The sequence below is a fragment of the Oncorhynchus masou genome, chromosome 29 (genome assembly GCF_036934945.1).
Source record: "Oncorhynchus masou masou isolate Uvic2021 chromosome 29, UVic_Omas_1.1, whole genome shotgun sequence".
Classification (NCBI taxonomy): Eukaryota; Metazoa; Chordata; class Actinopteri; order Salmoniformes; family Salmonidae; genus Oncorhynchus; species Oncorhynchus masou.
This window is the reverse complement of record NC_088240.1, coordinates 41,327,101-41,349,127: the sequence shown is the minus strand read 5'-3', so window position 1 is coordinate 41,349,127 and position 22,027 is coordinate 41,327,101. Positions and strand designations below refer to the sequence as shown.

Genomic DNA, 22,027 nt, shown 5'->3' with positions numbered 1-22,027 from the left:
GGGGGGCACATTGTCCTTTCTCTTTGATATCTTGCATCACAAAGGATTCCCAGGTAATTTAATATTTCGGTCCGTGGGACATCGACGTTGGATTTCATCATCTCATTTCACAGTTACCGCTTCATTCTTATGCAAAGTTTAAACATTTGGAGCAGAAGTTAGCCAATAAGCTTGTGGGTAGTTAAAAAAAAACGTAGCACAAAAAGTGGGGAAACATTCAGGATAATACTCGAATGATAGTGGGATGAAAGTGTGTGTGGAATAATTACATACTGTATAATCAGGTACTCATAATTATCCTCTTGATCTCTACAGTATGTTTGCTGTGAAGCATATATGTTCAGGGTTGATTTTAGGGTCAAGAAGGACCAACACAAACATCAGCCATACACAGCAGGCATGTCCTATATCGCCTGTAACCACAGAACATCGGCCCTCATTGTATCTTAATTTCCTGACGATTCTACACGTTCGTTGACACCCAGCAGGTGATCTACTGCACACGGCCGTCATGGTCTGTCTCATGTTGATTAATTGATTTATTAAGCATTTTGACCTCTAAATAATGAACGTCTGGCTTTACCCTACGCTAAGCATTAATATTACTTTATTAACCTGACACTTGTTAATAAGCCATTACACAGCACTTATTCTCATTTAATAGTGGAAATAAGGCAACATTCAAAAACGTGCCTCGAAGTGCAGCAAATCAGTTGAATGTACGGTGGCCATTTTGAAAATCATTTCCTATATCTGCATTGTGAAGTTGTGGCTCTTTTTGTCCTTCAATTGTAATAGTTTTTTTTTTTGCTTGATCACACACAGTTAAGATACCCTACGTGTAGCTCACACTGCTTTCCAGTAAATAGAGGGCCTGGTAACAAAGTGTGAGTTTAATGAATGGTCATTGACAGCTCCTCCGCTTGTTTGTCCATCCCTTGCTTTGCTGTCCCCAACGATGTGGATCTGCCTCTGTCTGTTAGTACATTTTTTTTGTTAGTCACACAATATCTTAGACAGCGCTGGCCCGATTTTGACGAAACTTGGGTGAATGGCGTGTCTTGCCAGACTAGTACCTAAAACAGCATAGACGCTATTGACCAATAAACATTCACGTGGGCGTGGTCTGGCACATAAACGCATATAAGTCAGTCAAGGATTTTCATATTGTAACAACATGTGGTACACATGTTGCAAACACTGTCAAGACTCAACATATGCAAGAACATTCATATCAACCTTATGGTGGCGCTATAACAGGCACATGTTTATATCTCTTGATCTGTTTGACTCGGGGATAAGTCTAACTTACCCATGCTATATCACAGCCACCACTGGCCAGATTCTGACGAAACTTGGCTGAATGATGCATCTTGCCATAGAGATCTGGCATTTACAAAATTACACGGATTGGCCCAAGGGTGCGCTATAGTAATCAACTGTACGTATGGCAGTCATACACGATATCTCAGACACCACAGGCCCAATTTTGACGAGACTTGGTTGAATGATGCGTCTTGGGGGATGGCATGTTTACTGTTGTTTACCCTTGTTTAAACAAGACCAAAGGAGGAAGCCGAAGTGTTTCACTGAGCAGAGGGGCATGGTCACTTACGTCATCCATTACCGTTGCATTTCTAAGCGACTTTCTTAATACCCGACACCCTTCAAACCTCAATATCAGATGTCTGCTATTCAGACAAGTTCAGCTGAAGACATTCCATCCTCGTATGAAGCCTTGCTGGGCGTCAAGGCCAACATAAGTCGCTTGTCTTTGTTCAGGCTCCTTCATTCCATCTTTTAAAATGATCTTGATTTGATTTGTCCTCAGACTAAAGTAAGGTGTTTGGGACATTTTCGAGGTGGCTGACAGGACCCAAATTGGTCATACAGTAGGTCTATGTTAGCAACAACAACAATGTTTGACTTGGCTTTTCGACCTATGGTGACTAGCAATGTGATAATAGTAAAGGGAAGAGAGGGAGAAAGTCACATGTGACATGAACCCTTTTAATGGGATACTTTTGGGATTTTGGCAATGAGGCCCTTTATCTACTTCCACAGAGTCAGATGAACTTGTGGATGCCATTTGTATGTCTCTGTGTCCAGTACGAAGGAAGGTAGAGCTAGCAACACATACTCATAGACTTTCAATTATTGCACGCTAGTTAGCAATTGCGCTAGTGTTATTTAGTAATGTCCTTCTTCTCGCCTTGGTGTCTATTATAGAAAAATACATTTCAGGGATTTAGACTACTCACATTTCCTAGGGAATTCATGTAACTTCAGCCGTCTGAATCCACAGGATGTAGTCTAAGTCAGAGGCTAACCGCTTACAAATGGGTTTGCCAATGACATTATACTGTAAATAACACAAAATCATTGACCATTTTTGTTTTGAATGCTTATTCTGACAAGGCTATTTTGTTTTATTCCCTGTATGGGATTTGATAGCATCTCCACTGCTCACCAAAAATGTTCTACCCTAATATCCAGTTTAAAATGGATTTGACGGAAAATGTTACACCCATTTACCTTGAGGGAACTATCCAACGACGGGGAGAGAGAAATAAATGTAAAAAGAATTGTTGCTTATATGCAGTGTCTCACTGCTTATGTGTTTGTATCATCATCACTGATCATCATCTCTGGTGTTGGTACAACACAGTGGATCCTTTTCACTCCGAAGTAATTTCCCCTCACTTGACCCATGCATTGGCATCAGTTTGACCTCCAACTCATCTTCCCCCAAGAGCAGAATAACATCAGCACTAGCTCTTGAGTTTGGCTGTAAATAAAAGCAAATGTGTGTCATCATTGCTCAACACCAGCGAGATCAAATCCACATTGACAGGTAGCGCTGTACCCGCAGGAGCCTTTCTAATATGTGTAGACCTGTGTATACCAAACGAGTCCTTCACCTGACATTAGTAGTCTACTCACTTGTGGCAACATTCATACCAGTATGGGGTTGCCATTACAACAAAATATACAGAGTTCACACATATTTACCTTACTAATCCTTTCAGAGAAGTCTGGCACAGAAATTCCACCATATTGCTTATACCAATCAAATCCTCTTAGGGTCTAGGGGTCCATTTGGGATTGGGCCAGGCTTTGTGGAAAGTGCGTCCTCCATCTAACTCTATGATGTTCACAAAGATCACAGTGGTGGCTAGCGCTTGATCCCCACCATCATGCTAACCAAAGAAAGTAATTCAAGTGTGCAAAATGTGTCTTCCACTAACTTCCACACGTTCTAAGAACAAGTGTGTAGGCCCGAGTAAAGATGCCGCTCGGAGGCACAGTCTGCTGACTCACAGACCATGTACCACACCGGTCCCCAGGATCATCAATATTACAAGGTAAACATTGTTTCCTTGTTCGTGTTAAGCCCACCAAAACAAGAGGTTTGGGTGAGCCTGAGATGTTGCGCTTATTGCACCACCTTGTGAATAAAGGTAGTGTTGCATGTCTGATTTGGAATATCACAACATGGGCTATGGTGATCTAAAAGTATTCCACGTATAACTTATTTAACAACATTTGCAATAGATGTGTAATAATGCTGGGTGAGGTCATTTTCCCACAACGTTTTATAATGAATGTGTTCAGTCTAGGTGTCGACTCTAAAAGGACCATTGACTGATGAGTGGGAAAAAACACATTCTAAACCCATGACCACCATATATTTTTATACTGATGAGTTATGTGGTGGTAATTTGATAGTTGCCGTTCTTCCAACGTGGAATTGTCCGTCCTTAACAAATCTTGTTTTCCCAGACTTCCTTCCCAGAGAAATGAAAACAAACGCGACAGTGTCTCACACCTGATGAACACCAAATAGAACGTTTGCCAGGCAAAAAGTGACAGCGGCGGGAGTAGTTTTCTAGCGTTTGCACCAGGGAGGTGGAGGAGGAGTCTGGAGGAGAGAGAGGTGGAGGATTGAGAGCTGGGGGAATGAAGGTCTATGTTAACGAGAGAGGTGCCTTAATTAAAATAGAAAAATCTAAACCGCAGCAAGAAAACAAAGTCGACAGTTAGACGAATGCCTCAGGCAGGACTGTTTCGGCGCACTATGCCCAGGGCCGATTCCTCCTCTCCCCTTCAAGCTCTATCAAATATTACCAAACAGAATCACTGATAAGAACAAAGAGCAAATTGACCCAAAGGGAATAGCCCGGGCACATATTTGATAAACGTGGATTCTATATATTGGTGAGGACCCTTGTGACCTATGATAACATGCAGTCAGCAGTGCTGCTGTACTAATCTTTCCCAGTCCTTTCATCCACTCTATGATCCTGACCATCCAAGTGGGGGAAAAAAGAGCCAGAGATTGTAGCTATAATGCCGTGGGCAAGAAAAGGCACACAAGTCAGCTGTCACAAACGGTTAGTGTCGTTTAGACACATGATGCATAATCCAGTAAACAAATGTGCTAATTTAAATACAGATCTGAAAGAATGATATGACTACAGAAGCACGTAGAAATGAAGCACATACCGCATCAAATGCTTCCCGATGATACATTCATAGAAGCCTTTGGGTGTTTTTAAAAGTGGGAAGATTTAATCATTTGATTTATAGAGGAGATCAGGGGGCATCGTTTCTGTGCCCAATCAGTTGTTTCAGTCCTCCAAGACATTTAACAATGCTTTACAAGCAAGGGAGGACTCATTTCCATTACCAGCAAAGACTGCTTAGAGAATTGTATGCCTCTGGTGATAGAAATTAATAGATCTCCGTTATATTAGTGGTATCTAATCACATTTCCAAATGGCTCATTTGTGTGCCCGTGTACGCTGTTGGATGTTGGCACACTCTGTCAACACTGTCAAGGTAGATTTCCCCCCCATCTGTCTGAGCTGCTTCTTGCATCCCAAACGACCTCCTGTTCCCTACATAGTGCACTACTTTTGATCAGAGCATTATGGTGCCATTTGGGACGCAGACTTTGTCAAGTGCTCATGTGCTGCTCCATTAGCCTGTTATAATCCAACATGAGGAGAGGAAGGAGGGCTATACAGCCTGCTAGTTTCTGATGAAGTTGTGGATACCATTTTATTGTCTCCACGTGCAGTTTGAAGGAAGTTGCTAACTAGCGCTAGTGCAGTTGCTAACTGAGGTCTATGTGTATCTGCTAACATGCTAGCAGATACCCATAGACTTCCAGTCATTGCTCTAAACGCTAGTTAGCATTGGCTCACGAAACTAACTCTAAATTTGTTCATTCTGGACAGAGAGACATAAATTGTATACACAAGTTTATCTGACTCTGGGGAAGTAGGTAAAGGGCCTAATATTGCTGAAATCCAAAAGTAGCCCTTTAACAATATGTGTATTCTAAGGAGTATAGTGCATTTTTTTCCCCTTCATTCCTATTTTTGGGATTGAGTGAGGGAGATAAGAAGAAAAATAAAAGTCCTAGAATTTTTGTTGTTGTTGAACAACACAGTAATTGATATTTCAGTACGTATAACTATTTGTAATTACCCACCTCCAACCCCCCCCCCCCAATATACTGTATATTTACCAGGATATTGATGATTAACCAAACTGTGAAAAGAAAATATAACGAAACATTTGAAAATATAGATGGTTTTTCCTCTTGGTTCTCTTCAACAGTGATTATAGACTCGATAGTTTGACAAAGGATAATCTCACCGCTGTGGCGTCTGTCCTTAAACTACATAATATACTACAAATATCCAATTCAAATAACGATTCAAAATACCGTCATAATACACTCTGATTTTAAAGTGGTGCAAACAAGTCCTTGATGACAGGTCTTACTTACTGCGGTGTATGTGAGAGGGATAGGCCACCACTCAAGAGATGCTGCCAGTCAGTTGTTTAATGAAGTTAGGAATTGATATACAATAAATGTAATGTGTTTGATAGTGTGCCAAAGTGGTGCCCTAGACGCCGAGTAGAGTGGCTTACCCCTGAGACAGGAGCTAATGGTGCAGAACCTTGCGTGCCTCACATTCCTATCCACACTGTTTAGACCTCATGTTTCGATGTCTCCTCCTTTTTAACCAGTGTCTGGGTGTCTGACCCATGACAAATCTCATATGTTTCATGTTGCCTCTGATAGACTCTAATAGCATACTTTGATTCGGGATTATTTGAGAATTAAGTGATTAAACTTCAGCCACCGCACCTTGAGCAGTGAGGTAGAACCGTCTCCCTTAGTTCCTTAAATTCCTCTGGCACCTAGCTACTGTATGTGCTATTCAGGCGGTTGTGAGACTTCGTAGATAGTCTTTACTTAATCCTCCATGCCTTGCAACTCAACACAAAAGCTACCAACCAAGACACGTCTCCAAACAGGGTTTCAGAATTCCACAAACTTATCCCAAAATGCCCAGGCTACGCAGAAATCCTGGTTGGAAGATTCCAGATTTCCTGCTTATTCCCTCCTGATTCCGTGAATCTTCCGAGTGGGATTTCTGGAAAACCGGGGAAAGTTTTGGGAGGTTACGTGTTTTGCAACCCTTATTTGCAACTTAACACGAGAGCAACCAACCAAAAGACAAGATATGTATCCTAGGGTTGTGCAGCTCTCATGTAAGTATTCCAGAAATGTATGCCACTGTGTGATCCCTAGCACTTTGCCAGAGGTCTGTAATGAAGCCATTAAACGGGAAAACGTTCCGTCTCAACCTTAAACCTGCGTGAGCTGCCCTTAATGGGGCTCAACTGCCAATCAGCCATGCAGCATGTTCCACTACCCTCTGAAATTAATTCCAATCCTCCTCCTCATCCATACACGAAAAGAGGCCGCTGACACACGGCCACATGCTAGGAAATTTGATGTCCTCTGGAGTAGCAAGTGATTCTTTTTGGGTTATTTAAAAGGAAAGCGCCTGGGAAGTGTCCGATGACTGTCATAAAGCAAGTGGTGAGCCTCTTAATGTATTTAAAATGGAGAGACAAGGGGAGAAAGAAAGCAATTTAAGGATAAAACAATGCCAAAACACTGTTAATGGCCTGACATTAAGCCCAATTAAGTTGGGTGCTAGAACAGGATAGATTTATGCAAATGAGACGTAGCTAGGCATCTTTCCAAAGCAAAGATACTGCTACGGACTTGGGTTGCATTTTAATGTGGATAACATGTAACTATCCAGCTGTTCATGCGGGTGTTGCCCTATGAATTTGTATCCTTTTTTACTTTCTAACCTCTGTCCCTCAGCAGAGGATGAGAATGTCAAATGAACTAACGACCCGAGATAAGGTTCACTTGTTTATTAAGAATATAGATCATGTCACGTCATGCATAGCACAGCAGCAGCTGCATAGGTCAGTATTCAGCACCTTCTGGTTTACACGTGCAATGTGTCCCTTACATCGGTTCATATACTTGTCTATGATTGGCTTACAGGGTTGTCTGTTAATAGATTTGGCTAATACCTTGACACCTCCTCCTTGAAGATAATTACCCTTTTCCTGCTTTGTCAACCATACTATGCTATCTATAATGTCAACATTAAGGTATCACCTCAACTCGAACTTCAAGTCGCTTATAGTAACTTCCAAAATAAGCAAGCATGTCAGCATGAGACATATTTTCTATTCGTTTAACTGACCTCTCCATACTCTGCTGATCATTCATTGAAATCAACTTGAACTACTGTAACACAATAAACAGTTTTGTACGTTGTTTATTTGTATTGCCTGCTTGTAGCTCCACAATTTTTCAGACTATTATTCAGACTGTTGAACAGTCCCTACTAGCCAACCTCAGCCCTGTACCCTGCCCTGAACCTTAGTCACTATTACTAGCTGGCTACCACCCGGTACTCTACCCTGCACCCTACCCTCTACCCTGTTAGGCTGCTTTTCCCTATGTACATAAAGCAATTGAACACTGGCCACTCTAATAATGTTTACATACTGTTTTACCCACTTTGTATGTATATGCTGTATTCTAGTCATGACATATCCCATATAACTACTGCTGTACTCACCTTTTCTATATATATATATATATATATATATATATACTGTCCATACTGTCTATGCACACCATTATATACAGTACCAGTCAAACATTTGGACACACCTACTCATTCCAGGGTTTTTCTTTACTTTTACTATTTTCTACATTGTAGAATAATAGTGAAGACATCAAAACTATGAAATAACACATATGGAATCATGTAGAAACCAAATAATTGTTAACAGGAAAACAACCCTATGCACACAGCCAAGACAACGCAGGAGTGGCTTCGAGACAAGTCTTGAGTGGCTCAGCCAGAGCACAAACTTGAACTCGATCGAACATCTCTGGAGAGACCTGAAAATAGCTGTGCAGCGACACCATCCAACCTGACAGAGCATGAGAGGATCTGCAGAGAAGAATGGGAGAAACTCTCCAAATACAAGTGTGCCAAGCTTGTAGCATCAAACCCAAGAAGACTGGAGGCTGTAATCACTACCAAAATGTGCTTCAACAAAGTACTGAGTAAAGGGTCTACTTATGTAAATGTAATATTTAAGTTGATTTGTTTGTTATAAATTAGCAAAAATGTAAAAAAATAAATAAAATAAAAAACGTTTTGCTTTGACATTATGGGGTATTGTGTGTAGATTGATGAGGGAAAAAATATATATAATGTATGTGGAAAAAGTTAAGAGGGCTGAATCATTTCCGAAGGCACTGTACATAGGGCAGCAGTCTCTAAGGTGCAGGGCAGAGTACCGGGTGGTAGACGGCTAGTAACAGTGACTAAAGTTCAAGGCAGGGTACTGCATGGAGGCCGGCTAGTGGTGACTATTTAACAGTCTGATGGCCTGAAATAGAAGCTGTTTTTCAGTCTCTCGGTCCCAGCTTTGATGCACATGTACAGTCTTCGCCTTCTAGATGGGTGAACAGGCCGTGGCTCAGGTGGCTGAGGTCCGTAATGATCTTTTTGGCCAATATGTGACACCTGGTGCTGTAGATGTCCTGGAGGCTAGGCAGTGTGCCCCCGGTGAAGCATTGGGCTGACCGCACCACCGCCTCTTGCGAACCTAGCTCAGGGCTAGCTAGTCTCTGTTCCATTTCTTGGGAGCCCGACACATGCAGTGCTTGAAGATGCCGGCGATTTGTCCTCTTCTCTCCCACAACCTCAGAAGGTAAGAACGTTGGGTCACTCTCTCTCACTACCAATGCTGGGCCTTTCCATATCTTTTCCCCCTTCCAGCTTGACCAGTACCGGATTCACCGGTCTCAAAGTGGATAGGTCTCGTACTCCGTGATGTCTGTTAGAGTAGAAAGCCTGTTGTTCTGCTACCGCATCTCATTGCCCGATAACAGCTCTGTTTTGCCATTTCGGATGTAGGTTATTTTTCCAGTGTAGATAGTGTTGTGTGGACTTTCAGTCCCATCAGCAGCTCTGCAGGACTCGCACCTGTAGATGTAGCTGGTGTCGCTCTGTAGCACACGAAAGCCAACAGTGGGTCATATTGCTGTAAGATCTGTTTTGCTCTCTGGACTGCAAGTTCACCATGTCCATTCCAATGCAGGTTGTGAGGCTTTACTGTTTAATAAACTCTTCAGGCTTCACTGGTATACCAGGGTCCATTATCGCCGACTCTTTGGGTCGGAACCTCGAACCTGCCGAATGTCACTTTCAGTTTCGCTATAACCGGCCCTGTTGTTGTGGTAGACAAGACGTTGTATCTCTAAGTAGCGAGAATATTAGTCTGACACTACGAGGTAGTTTTGACCTTTATACTCACACAAGTCTGTGCCTATACGCTGCTCTGGGAGTGGGGGTCGGACTGAGTGTCTCTTTCTGTTGTGTTTTGCGTGTCTCACAACAAAACTTGCATGACAGTACTCTGCTTTTGATATCTCCGATGATAAACCTGGCCACCACACTGAGGTTCTTGCTTTTTCTCTGCATTTAGTCCCTCATGACTAACATGAACAGAATCTAGTAGTCTCAGTGCCTCAGTTATGACTGATAAAGCATCTTTCATCGGATAGTAGTCGAACACGGTTGCTGGTATATTTTTAGAATGTTCTGGACAGCCTTGACTTATTCGTCTCTGTACAGGTTAGGCTGTCAATCACAGTGTTTCGTCGTGTCCAGTGACATCAGTTGTGCTCTGCTCCCTGCACAGTGGGCTGCGTGATAGTGTGTCTGCCACTACCAATGTTTTACCGGGTGCATATTCTGCTGTTGCCCCGAATCGCATCAATCTCAGTAAAAGTCTCTGACATCTTATCGGCACTGCATCTAAGTCTTCGCTATCTATCAATGGAATTGGGGGTTTACGGCCTGTTATTAGACTGAATGTGTCAATGCCAACTTTTGGAAATGTTCACATGCCCCAAACTCCAAACAGTATGCAACAGGTGTCCAGCTGTCACCATTGAGCTGTAGCATTGTGGGTAGCATCTCGCTGTGTAATGGTATTTGCCAAAAACCACTTGCTGCGTGGTTTTCACGAGAACACAATGGCACCTGTTAGTTTGGCTAGTGTTTCCTCAGTAGTAGGTATTATGAATCGCTCTCTTTTCACATTCTCATTAGGTTTCTGCAGACCAATGTGTACTTTACCGTTCGGTTTCATCACTGTCACCATTGGTGCGAACAAGTCTGTGGTTTGTGTCACTTTCTCAATTATGTTGTTTCCTTCCATTATTTTCTGTATCAACGGCACCTAGGTAGTATGTATTCTCACTCTCGTAATCGTTTGCAACATCCGAGTGGCTCCCAGTGTCCCTTGTTGTTGCATCTCCTGCACATCGACTAGGCATTCTCTCTCCGATTGCTTCTGTCGTGTCTCTTTCTTTACAGAAGTCTGTCATTCCTCCGTGCCGAACGTTGGTGGAACACCACCTGCACGCTGTATGTTCCCCGATGTGTTCATTTCTCTGCTCACCGAAGTCACAGTTCTTTGTGAAATTGTAGAGTGCTCCTGATGAACATTTTCAGCTTTTCCCCCAGTTGCTGGACTCGCTAGTAGAAGCATGCCTTCTCATGGATGACATTTTTCGTAGCCACTAAGTACTCATTAAACCTAGCTAACATTTGTATTCCAGTCCTCTTTTTCATTTTCATCAAATGTGAATGTCTTCCAAATATTTTTGGCCTCTGGGCGCATAGAGTATGTGAGTCTGATTACTTAAATGTCACTGTTTTCTTCACTTAGCTTGGTAGCTATTCTGTAACACGTGAAATTGCTGGTGCCACGTGGGCCAGTCCGCCGGACGCTCAAAGTCAACTTTTTATGGCAGATTAAACTCCGGATTCTGTTATTTTGTCCAGCTTCTTCCCATTATACCGGACTGCTTCTGACAGCTTGTCAAATGTCCGGGATAAGGTTCACTTGTTCATTGAGAGAATAGACATGTCACATCATGCATAGCACAGCAGCAGCTGCATAGGTTAGTATTCAGCACCTTCTGGTTTACATGTGCAGTATGTCCCTTACATCTGTTTATGTACTTGTCTATGATTGGCTAACAGCAGCCAAACTCAACTGGCGGACCGCGGTCTTCGTCCAGACCCAGAGACAGGTCAATACGGACTGGACAACATTTCATTTTGTTATATAAAAGTAAATAAATCATTTTTAGACAGCTTTTAAAAGTCCGGCCTCTCTAACTAACAACCCCTTCTAATCCAATCGCATGGTTAAATGCAAATACAAAGAGGCCAATAACTTCAATCCTAATATCCTCTGCAGAAACTTGGGACAAGCAGGCAGAAAGAAACAGAAAGATTTGACCGCGGTTCAACTGTTAATGTCACAGATGGCGGGAGCCTATTTACCAGTATCTTTTTAAAATGAATAATCAAATAGTTGACGCTGAAAACTGTATATTCAAAGATGAGTGGACGGAAAAGTATACGTTAACTCTCACCGCAACTAACACAAAACCAATGTGCCTGATATGCAGCGAGTCCTTAGCCCTGGTGAAAAGTGCCAATGTTAAGCGCCATTATGTCCCCAAGACATTTGGATGAGACGCATCCCCTGAACACAAAGGTGAGAACGCACAAGATTAATCAACTCAAATGAGAGGCCCACCAAAGTCCTTGTCAATTGCCTGACAGCCCAACAGCGTACAATGGAGGGTTCACTGAGGAATATCTTGGGTTTTGGGAGAAAACCCCCCCCCCCCCAAAAAAAGAAATATCTGATGCTGAGATGGTTAAAGAAGGCATGTGTGAATTCGCTGACACTCTGCTTGAAGGTTAACATAAACATGAGCTCAGGGAAAATATCAAACAGAGCTCACTGTCAGGTTCCACAGCAATCTGAAATATTAGCTGAAGATTTAGTAACTTCACAACTCGATGAGGCCATTCAGAATTCACCACGCATTTCATTAGCTGTGGATGAATCAACAGAAGACACTGATAATGCCCAGCTTCTGGTGTTTCTCATATTTTACAATGAAACGAGGAAGGAATTCTGTGGGGAGATGTTGGGCTTAACAAATCTAGCACACACACACACACACACACACACAGGGAGAGGATATCTCATGAGGTCATCAAAGGGATGCTGACAAAAAAACAGGAGAGATCTGAAGTCTGTGGTCTCCATCATCACAGATCCAGCCATGGTAGGAAGAGGGAGGGGACTGGTTGCAAGTTTAAAAGAGGACCACCCTGACCTGACATCATACCACTGCATCATCCATCAATCTGTTCTGTGTGCCAGTCTGGGGAAAGAGTATCCTGAGGTCATGACAATGATAATGAAACTTATCCATTTTTTGGAGAGCAACATCATCCCTCCAACACTGCCTGCTACGAGGCTTTCTGACAGAGGCCAATGCCAATTTTGCTGACTTACTACTGAACAACAACGTAAGATTGCTCAGCAAAGGCAGGGTTTTGGATGCTTTTGGGCCATTCAGGAAGAAATCAAAGCTTTGTTATCAGAGCAAAAGAGTGACAAGGCAACTCAGTTTTTGGAAGATAAAGAAGAAAATGTGAAAAGTAGAATTTTTGACAGACATTACATCACACCTTAATCAACTGAATGTTAAGCTGAAGGGATGGCACAACACAGTGTGTGATATGATAACCGCAGTCATCCAGAAGCTGATGGATAACTTCAAGGCTCGCTTTGATGACTTCACTGATGGGAGAGAACTGCTGCTGCTCATTCAGAACCCCTTCTTGGTCACAAATGTGACAAAGTTGTCAGAAGAAGCAAAACAAATCTTCAGATTGGTAGATGTTGCCTCACTGCAAATGGAGTTGATTGAGCTGCAAGAAAATGTGTCTTTGAAGGAGCAGACTGGTGACTGTGACCCTGTTACTTTCTGGGGAAAGATGGTGCCTGCAGCTGATGTCCATGTTCTCAAGAAATTGGCACTACTTATCCTGACCATGTTTGGCTCCACATACAGCTGTGAATCAGCTTTCTCTACAATTAAGTTTATTAAAAACAAATACTGCACAAGGCTCACCAATGAACAGTGTCCCAGAGTTGCTCTCACACCATTTGTCCCAAAGTTCAAAGCATTGGCAGGAGACCGAAAGTGTAATTTCTCTCATTGATGCAAGGGCAAGGCCCAGAGTGACTTCTACATTAAGTTTGCACGGCCCACAGAGACATTCAAATTGTTATTTGTGTTAAGCTCTCCTTTGTTCTCCAGAAAACATTAATTTAATTTAATTTAAATGTGTTTGTTTTTTATTCAAGGCCCATCTACAATGGTTCACAGTACACTTTTTTGCATAGACAATTATGCCACGTTTTCAATTATCACTTTTGTTCTTCAGCAAAGTTGAAGCAATGATGCACATGTTAACATTCTGAAGAAAAAAGTTGTAATTCATTCAAATCTGTGTTGTCTGATTTCATGTTTTTAAGTGTACATTTTATATAACAACATGTTTCCTAAGTCGTAGACGACTATGTTTGTTACTGCGGCTGTACCACAATGCCAATAAAGGACGATATCCACCTGGACCTTTGCCACCTAGGAAATTTGTGTCACTGGACATCTGGCTTACCGGGTTATCTGTTAAATATAACCAATACCTTGACAGAGAACATCGTAGAAGTTTTGTCATGAATGTACCTATCTATTACATTCATTAAAAGTTACCAAGAACACTAGTCCACAGCATGGTTTACCTGAAAGGTGTATAGCTATAGATGCCTTTGAGGGATTCTTCTAGAACTCCCTTAGTGTGATTTGAGGATACTTTGTTCCTCCTTGGAATTGACAAAGTCAGAGCTGTTACTTTGCTAAATTTGGTGCGAGATGAAACGCGGAGAAAATGCACCATCAATCACACAGACTCCTGGAGCGACGAGAGAGAGGCTCTAAAGCTGAGAAATGAATCAGTGGAGGCTCTGCCAGCAACGATTTCCAGGCTGAGATGATGGGAAAACTTCCCCTGCTCTCTGGGGACATCATTTGTGAACACCCCGGCATTCTCAAAACAGCCAAACTTTTAGAGCAGAACGCGGGGACTCTGTAAGAGAGTATTCTTTTTTTTTTACATTTCGAAACTTGAATCCCTCTACCGCTGTAGCCTGCTGGATCAGATTGAGTGCAGCGGTGGAGGCTTAAGTATGTCAATGAAGCAGGTTAAATCAATGATAGGTACAGCTTACCTTCTCTGCTTGCTCTGTGCCAGCCTTCCACAGATTAAACCAATTTACACTAACAGCACATGTCAGTCAAAGAGGGCGGCTTGCACACCATTGTCCTCTTCATACACTATTGGTTTAGCCACAATTATACTGTATGCCTTTGAATCATTTGACAACATTGTTTTGTTCCTCCATACTAGGCTACATATTCTATATGTGTACCCATTTACTGAACGATCATACAGTCGATTTGAAATGGGTTTTTTTTTTCTGTCAAAGGAACCCTATGGTAGGTGTGTACTCTGTTTTAGTAAACATCCCAGTTTGGTAATACAGTTGAAGTCGGAAGTTTACATACACCTTATCCAAATACATTTAAACTCAGTTTTTCATAGTTCCTGACATTTAATCCTAGTAAAAATTCCCTGTTTTAGGTCAGTTAGGATCCCCACTTTATTTTAAGAATGTGAAATGTCAGAATAATAGTCGAGAGAATGATTTATTTCAGATTTTCTTTTTTTCATCACATTCCCCAGTGGGGAAGACGTTTACATACTCAATTAGTATTTGGTAGCATTGCCTTTAAATTGTTTAACTGGGGTCAAACGTTTCGGGTTGCCTTCCACAAGCTTCCCACAATAAGTTGGGTGAATTTTGGCCCATTCCTCCTGACAGAGCTGGTGTAACTGAGTCAGGTTTGTAGGCCTCCTTGCTAGCACACGCTTTTTCAGTTCTGTCCACACATTTTCAATAGGATTGAGGTCAGGGCTTTGTGATGGCCACTCCAATACCTTGACTTTGTTGTCCTTAAGCCATTTTGCCACAACTTTGGAAGTATGCTTGGGGTCATTGTCATTTGGAAGACCCATTTGCGACCAAGCTTTAACTTCCTGACTGATGTCTTGATGTTGCTTCAATATATCCACATCATTTTCAAGCATCATGATGCCATCTATTTTGTGAAGTGCACTAGTGCCTCCTGCAGCAAAGCACCCCCACAACATGATGCTGCCACCCCAGTGCTTCACGGTTGGGATGGTGTTCTTCGGCTTGCAAGACTCCCCCTTTTTCGTCCAAACATAACGATGGTCATTATGGCCAAACAGTTCTATTTTTGTTTCATCAGACCAGAGGACATTTCTCCAAAAAGTACAATCTTTGTCCCCATGTGCAGTTGCAAACTGTAGTCTGGCTTTTTATGGCAGTTTTGGAGCAGTGACTTCTTCCTTGCTGAGAGTCCTTTCAGGTTATGTCGATATAGGACTCATTTTTACTGTGGATTTAGATACTTTTGTACCTGTTTCCTCCAGCATCTTCACAAGGTAATTTGCTGTTGTTCTGGGATTGATTTTCACTTTTTGCACCAAAGTATGTTCATCTCTAGGACACAGAACGCTTCTCCTTCCTGAGCGGTATGACGGCTGCGTGGTCCCATGGTGTTTATACTTGCATATTATTGTTTGTACAGATGAACGTGGTACCTTTCAGGCATTTGGAAATTTCTCCCAAGGATGAACAAGACATGTGGAGGTCTCCAATTATTTTTCTGAGATTTCTTTTGATTTTCCCATGATGTCAAGCAAAGAGGCACTAAGTTTGAAGGTAGGCCTTGAAATACATCAACAGGTCCACCTCCAATTGACTCAAATAATGTCAATTAGCTTATCAGAAGCTTCTAAAGCCATGACATAATTTTCTGGAATTTTCCAAGCTGTTTAAAGGCACAGTCAACTTAGTGTATGTATACTTTTGACACACTGGAATTGTGATACAGTGAATTATAAGTGGAATCTGTCTGTTAACAATTGCTGGAAAAATGACTTGTGTCATGCACAAAGTAGATGTCCTAACCGACTTGCCAAAACAATAGTTTGTTAACAAGAAATTTGTGGAGTGGTTGAAAAATTTGCTTTAATGACTCCAACCTAAGTGTATGTAAACCTCCGACTTCAACTGTAAGCGTCTGTTTAAGCATTTCGCTGCACCTGCGATAACATCTGCAAATCTGTGTAGGCGACAAAAACACTTTGATTTGGGCTTAAAGGGGCAATCTGGGAATCAAACAACAACAAAACTGGTCTTAATGACTTTTATGGACGGTGTACAACAGCCAGCAGAGCCAGATGACAGTGTACGGGTTTTATAGCTCAACCGTGGCTTTAATTTGTGTGTAACTATCAGTGTTGTCTCATTTTTGTCCCTAATTTAGTCGTCACACCAGTCATTATAAGGCTTGTGCTTAGGGTTGCAAAATTCTGATAATTCCCAGGATTTCTGGATTTCCTGCTTATTCCCTCCTGTTCCGGGAATCTTCCATCTGCGATTTCTGGAAGACCAGGCCATTTTGAGAAAGTTACTGGAATTATGCAACTCTAAGTGGGGTGATATTGAAGTAAAAACAGGCTTGTTTTTTACAGAAACATTCTGGATTTGACATTGTTGTAATTTTACTGTCAACCCCGCTGTCTCATCTGCTCATCTTGTTTGTCATGTGATTTTCTCATCTTTCATTCTTTCATTTCACAAGGTTCATGGTGTCAAGTCAAAATAATAGACATGTGTCACTTTGGCTTTTGTACTGTAGTGAGATGAGACCCATAAACAAAGAAAATTCACTTCCTTAAAAGGCTGCTGTCAAGCTTTCGAATAATATTGTACATCAGTTTCAAATGCTTCTGTTTTTTTAAATATTTTCTTATTAACGTAGATTAAAAAGATCTTGGGGGACTTCTGTGGAATCCTGAATGGATAATTGTATCGTAGTCATACAGTAAGTGTGTAAAATACAGGTATATGTTACAAGTTGTGTTTTTGATATGTTTTTATCAGTAAAGATCAAGACTGTTGGTATACAACTCTCCCCTCAAAACACATCTCCTATGTTTATTACAGACAGAGAATGTGAAACCACGTAGACAATCTTGTTCATTTTCCAGGCCATATCTTCAACTTCATTACGACACCTCACGAGTACGTCTGTCATAGTGGAGATGGATATTGTCATGTTTATTATGACATTTCTGATACGAACATATTCTCCTGTAGGTCTACACCAGATATGGAAAATGTTACACTTTCAACGGGAACAAGTCGACGTCCAGGAAAACCAAGCAAGGTGGAATGGGAAATGGCCTGGAGATTATGTTGGATATTCAACAGGACGAGTATCTCCCCATCTGGAAAGAGACAAGTAAGCCATAAATCTTACGTGATGTTGCGGGCTCCTGTGTCTGTTGTCATAAATCTCTGAATCTTGTTTGTGCGGGAACCTAGCGATACATTTTTGCAATGGCATCACCATCCTGAATAATGTTTTTGTAAAATGATTACTGGAAGGGATACATCTGTTGACAGCACTGTTAGTCATATACTACACACACACACACACACACACACACACACACACACACACACACACACACACACACACACACACACACACACACACACACACACACACACACACACTGTCAGTGTCTCATTTTTCTCATGACTGAGATAGGCGTAGTGAAAATTAGCCCTCCCCCGAGGATTGATGAATAAAAGGCTGAATGAATCCACTCTGTATGTGTGTCTTTGTACTGCCTGCGCGTGCCTCTTTTATCCCGGAAGATGAGACGTCGTTAGAGGCAGGGATCCGCGTGCAGATCCACAGCCAGGATGAGCCTCCCTACATCCACCAGCTGGGCTTCGGAGTCTCCCCGGGATTCCAGACCTTTGTTTCATGTCAGGAACAAAGGGTAGGCCCCGGCACTGCTTTCTCCCAGATTACCACCCCCTTCAGTACTTTCCCCACTTCTCCTCCCTGTGGCTCAGCCACGGCTCTAATCAATCACTCTGTGCTTAGCTGACCTACCTGCCCCAGCCCTGGGGGAACTGCCGCTCCACCAGCGACCAGATGATCCCGGGATACGACACCTACAGCATCAGTGCCTGCCGCCTGCGCTGCGAGACCAGGGAGGTGCTCCGGGAGTGCAACTGCAGGATGGTGCACATGCCCGGTAAGTAGTCTACTGTAAACACTCCCTACATGGCACAGACATCCATCCGATATCTATTCCACATGGGTTCAACCTGATTTCCTTGAAATAACGTGGAAACAACGTTGATTCAACCAGTGGGTCACTGATATTATATATTTTGTCCCTGTTTCAACCATTTCATGTTCACACACTGTGTCAATATGTACGTCTCGGCACGGCGGGAGTCCTATGTGGTATACCAATCTGCTTCTTTTCATTCCTTGATGAAAATCCCCTGTACAGACACACCTGACCTCTCTCCATTGAAAATATGGTGAAAGATTTCCTGTGCATTCCTGCTACCCTGATCATAATGACGACTCTGCTCCTCTGTGCCCCTGACTTTAATGTCCCCAAATCAATCTTCCCTAATGCAAATTGGAAAGGCGACTGTTCTCAAAACATTAACTCAAAGAACATTTTTGTCGTCTGCGTTGCCACACATATTTCCCGCGATTAATTGTGCTCCTGATGAATTCCTATCGTTAGTGCCCCCTGCTCTGTGTTTGTCACGGTGAGAAGGTAAACCGTTGATTGGTTTTTAGACTTTCTAAATATGCCTTTGGGGTGGGGCCCCGGTGCTCCATTTCTCGATGCAATCAGAGGCGGACACCCTATCCCTGGAACTCATCTTCCCATGTCTGCGTTCGTAGATGAATGATAAGCTAGTGTTCTGTTCTCAATGAGAGTTTTCCATGTTGGCAGAGATACAGGCGGCGACCATTTTGTTTTTGATTGATCAAACTCATTTCATGTTTTGTACTACAGGAACTGCCGATATCTGCACTCCCAGTAACATCAAGTGTGTTGACAAGGCGCTTGGTAAGAAACATTTTTATTTACTATTATAATAGAGTAAAACGACAGTGAAATCAGTAACTCAGAATGTTGACTCACTTTATAAGGAAATATTGAGTTTCAGTGTATAGGTGGAGAGATTTCAAAATGAAATTGCCTCCATGTTAATATGTCAATTGTAGGAGAAGGAAATGCGCAAGCTGTGAGTGACAACGATGTTACCCAACTCCTTACTCGACTTCACGTTGGAGCTTTCACAGTACATTGATATTCCTTGACCAAACCAACTCCATACGGTGCGGCCGACACCCCACTGTCTGGTTCGGGTTATCTCTGTGCAGAGGTGATTTGTCTCAAAGATACTATGACGGTCCTAAAAGGGACGCTTTATTATGTGATGAGAGATATATTAGTACAATTAGGATTTTCAAGCCTAATAAGCCAGACATTTAATTATCTCCTTCACAAAAAATCCAAGCCCATTTAATGGGTGGGTGAGCTAAATGTAGATATATCTTACAAGAACTGTTCATATTTATATCGGTTACATTCTCCACTCAAATAATCAGAATAAATTCACCCATTGTGAAAGGTAATAACTTAAAACATTATTTATATATTTGTATTATATAGTTGATTTTTTTTAGTGTGCCTCAGTCCAAGAATAGATTATGTGTTGCCCCTGCATACAAATAACCTCATTATAAGAGTTATAAAATTGGAATTACTGTTATCAGGTCATAGACACTGGCCATTTTGTCCAACTGAATTGAATTTTGTCTTGAAAAGAGGGATGATTGAGTAAGCCATGTATTGTGGTCTATGTTTATGTAGTATGTGAATTTTTTTTTCTGATTGTGCATATATTTGCTTTTATCGCTGTGAATGAGAAATTGTTTATGCATGTAGAGTGCATTCGGAAAGTATTCAGGCCCCTTGACCTTTTCCACATTTTGTTACATTACAGCCTTATTCTAAAATTGATTAAATTATTATTTTTTCTCATCAATCTACACATAATACCCCATAAGGACAAAGCAAACACAGGTTGTTTTTTTTTTCTTTTGCAAAAATTTTTTTTACATAACTATTCAGACCTTTTGCTATGAGACTCGAAATTGAGCACAGGTGTATCCTATTTCCATTGGTCATCATCTGTGGTAAATTCAATTGATTGGACATGATTGGGAAAGGCACAAACCTGTCTATATAGGGTCCCACAGTTGACAGTAAATGTCAGAGCAAAAACCAAGACATGAGGTCAAAGGAATGGTCCGTAGAGCTCCGATACAGGACCTGGAGAAGGGTACCAAAAAAAAGTCCCCAAGAACACAATAGCCATTCTTACATTGAAAATGTTTGGAACCACCAAGACTCTTCCTAGAGCTGGCCGCCCGGCCAAACTAAGCAATCGGGGGAGAAGGGCCTTGGTCAGGGAGGTGACCAAGAACCTGATGTTCACTCTGACGGAGCTCCAGAGTTCCTCTGTGGAGATGAGAGAACCATCCAGAAGGACAATCATCTCTGCAGCATTCCACCAATCAAGCCTTTTTGGTAGAGTGGTCAGACGGAAGCCACTCCTCAGTAAAAGGCACATGACAGCCCGCTTGGAGTTTGCCAAAAGGCACCTAAATGACTCTCAGACCATGAGAAACAAGATTTACTGGTCTGATGAAACCAAGATTGAACTCTTTGACCTGAATGCCAAGCGTCACATATGGAGGAAACCTGGCACCATCCCTACGGTGAAGCATGGTGGTGGCCGCATCATGCTGTGGGGATGTTTTTTAGTGGCAGGGATCGAGGGAAAGATGAATGGAGCAAAGTGCAGAGTTTCTTGATGAAAACCTGCTCCAGAGTGCTCAGGAACTCAGACTGTGGTGAAGGTTCACCTTCCAACAGGACAACAACCCCTAAGCACACAGCCATGGCAATGAAGGAGTGGCTTCAGGACAAGTCTCTGAATGTCCTTGAGTGGCCCAGCCAGAACCCAGATTTCAACCCGATCGAACATCTCTGGAGCGACCTGAAAACAGCTATGCAGCGACGCTCCCCATCCAACCTGACAGAACTTGAGAGGATCTGCAGAGAAGAATGGGAGAAACTCCCCAAATACAGGTGTGCCACGCAAGAAGACTTGAGGCTGTAATCACTGCCAAGAGTGCTTCAACAAAGTACTGAGTAAAGTGTCTGAATACATATGTATATATGATATGTCCATTTTTAATCATTATACGAAAATGTCTAAAAAACTGTTTTTGCTTCGTCATTATGGGGTATTGTGTGTTGATTGATGGGGGGGGACTATTTAATCCATTTTAGAATAAGGCTGTAATGTAACAAAATGTGGCAAAAGTCAATGCACTGTGTGTGTTACTGTGTGCACCCAATGAAATAGCCATGATTTCAGTAAGTATATTAAGCATGTAGTAACATTACCTCTGCCACACTGACCCTCAGCACGGGGGCCCCACAGGAATGTGTGCTTAGTCTCCTCCTGTACTCCCTGTTCACCCATGACTGCATGGCCAGGCATGACTCCAACACCATCAAGTGTTGACACAACGGGGGTAAGCCTGATCCCCGGCAACAATGAGTCAGTGACCTGGCAGTGTGGAAGTCAGTGACCAGGCGGT

The 22,027-nt window shown here is 42.2% G+C and overlaps 1 protein-coding gene across 3 annotated transcripts in view; it reads left to right on the top strand.

Moving 5' to 3' along the window:
• The window catches only part of asic4a (acid-sensing (proton-gated) ion channel family member 4a), a 99,500-nt gene that overhangs the window by 68,604 nt on the left and 8,869 nt on the right, over positions 1 to 22,027 (top strand). For all 3 annotated transcript variants that reach the window (XM_064944934.1, XM_064944935.1, XM_064944933.1), the window contains exons 2-5: positions 17,617 to 17,761; positions 18,184 to 18,311; positions 18,419 to 18,572; positions 19,362 to 19,415. In XM_064944934.1, coding sequence (XP_064801006.1) covers positions 17,617 to 17,761; positions 18,184 to 18,311; positions 18,419 to 18,572; positions 19,362 to 19,415 — 481 coding nt within the window. The remainder of the gene's footprint in view (positions 1 to 17,616; positions 17,762 to 18,183; positions 18,312 to 18,418; positions 18,573 to 19,361; positions 19,416 to 22,027) is intronic.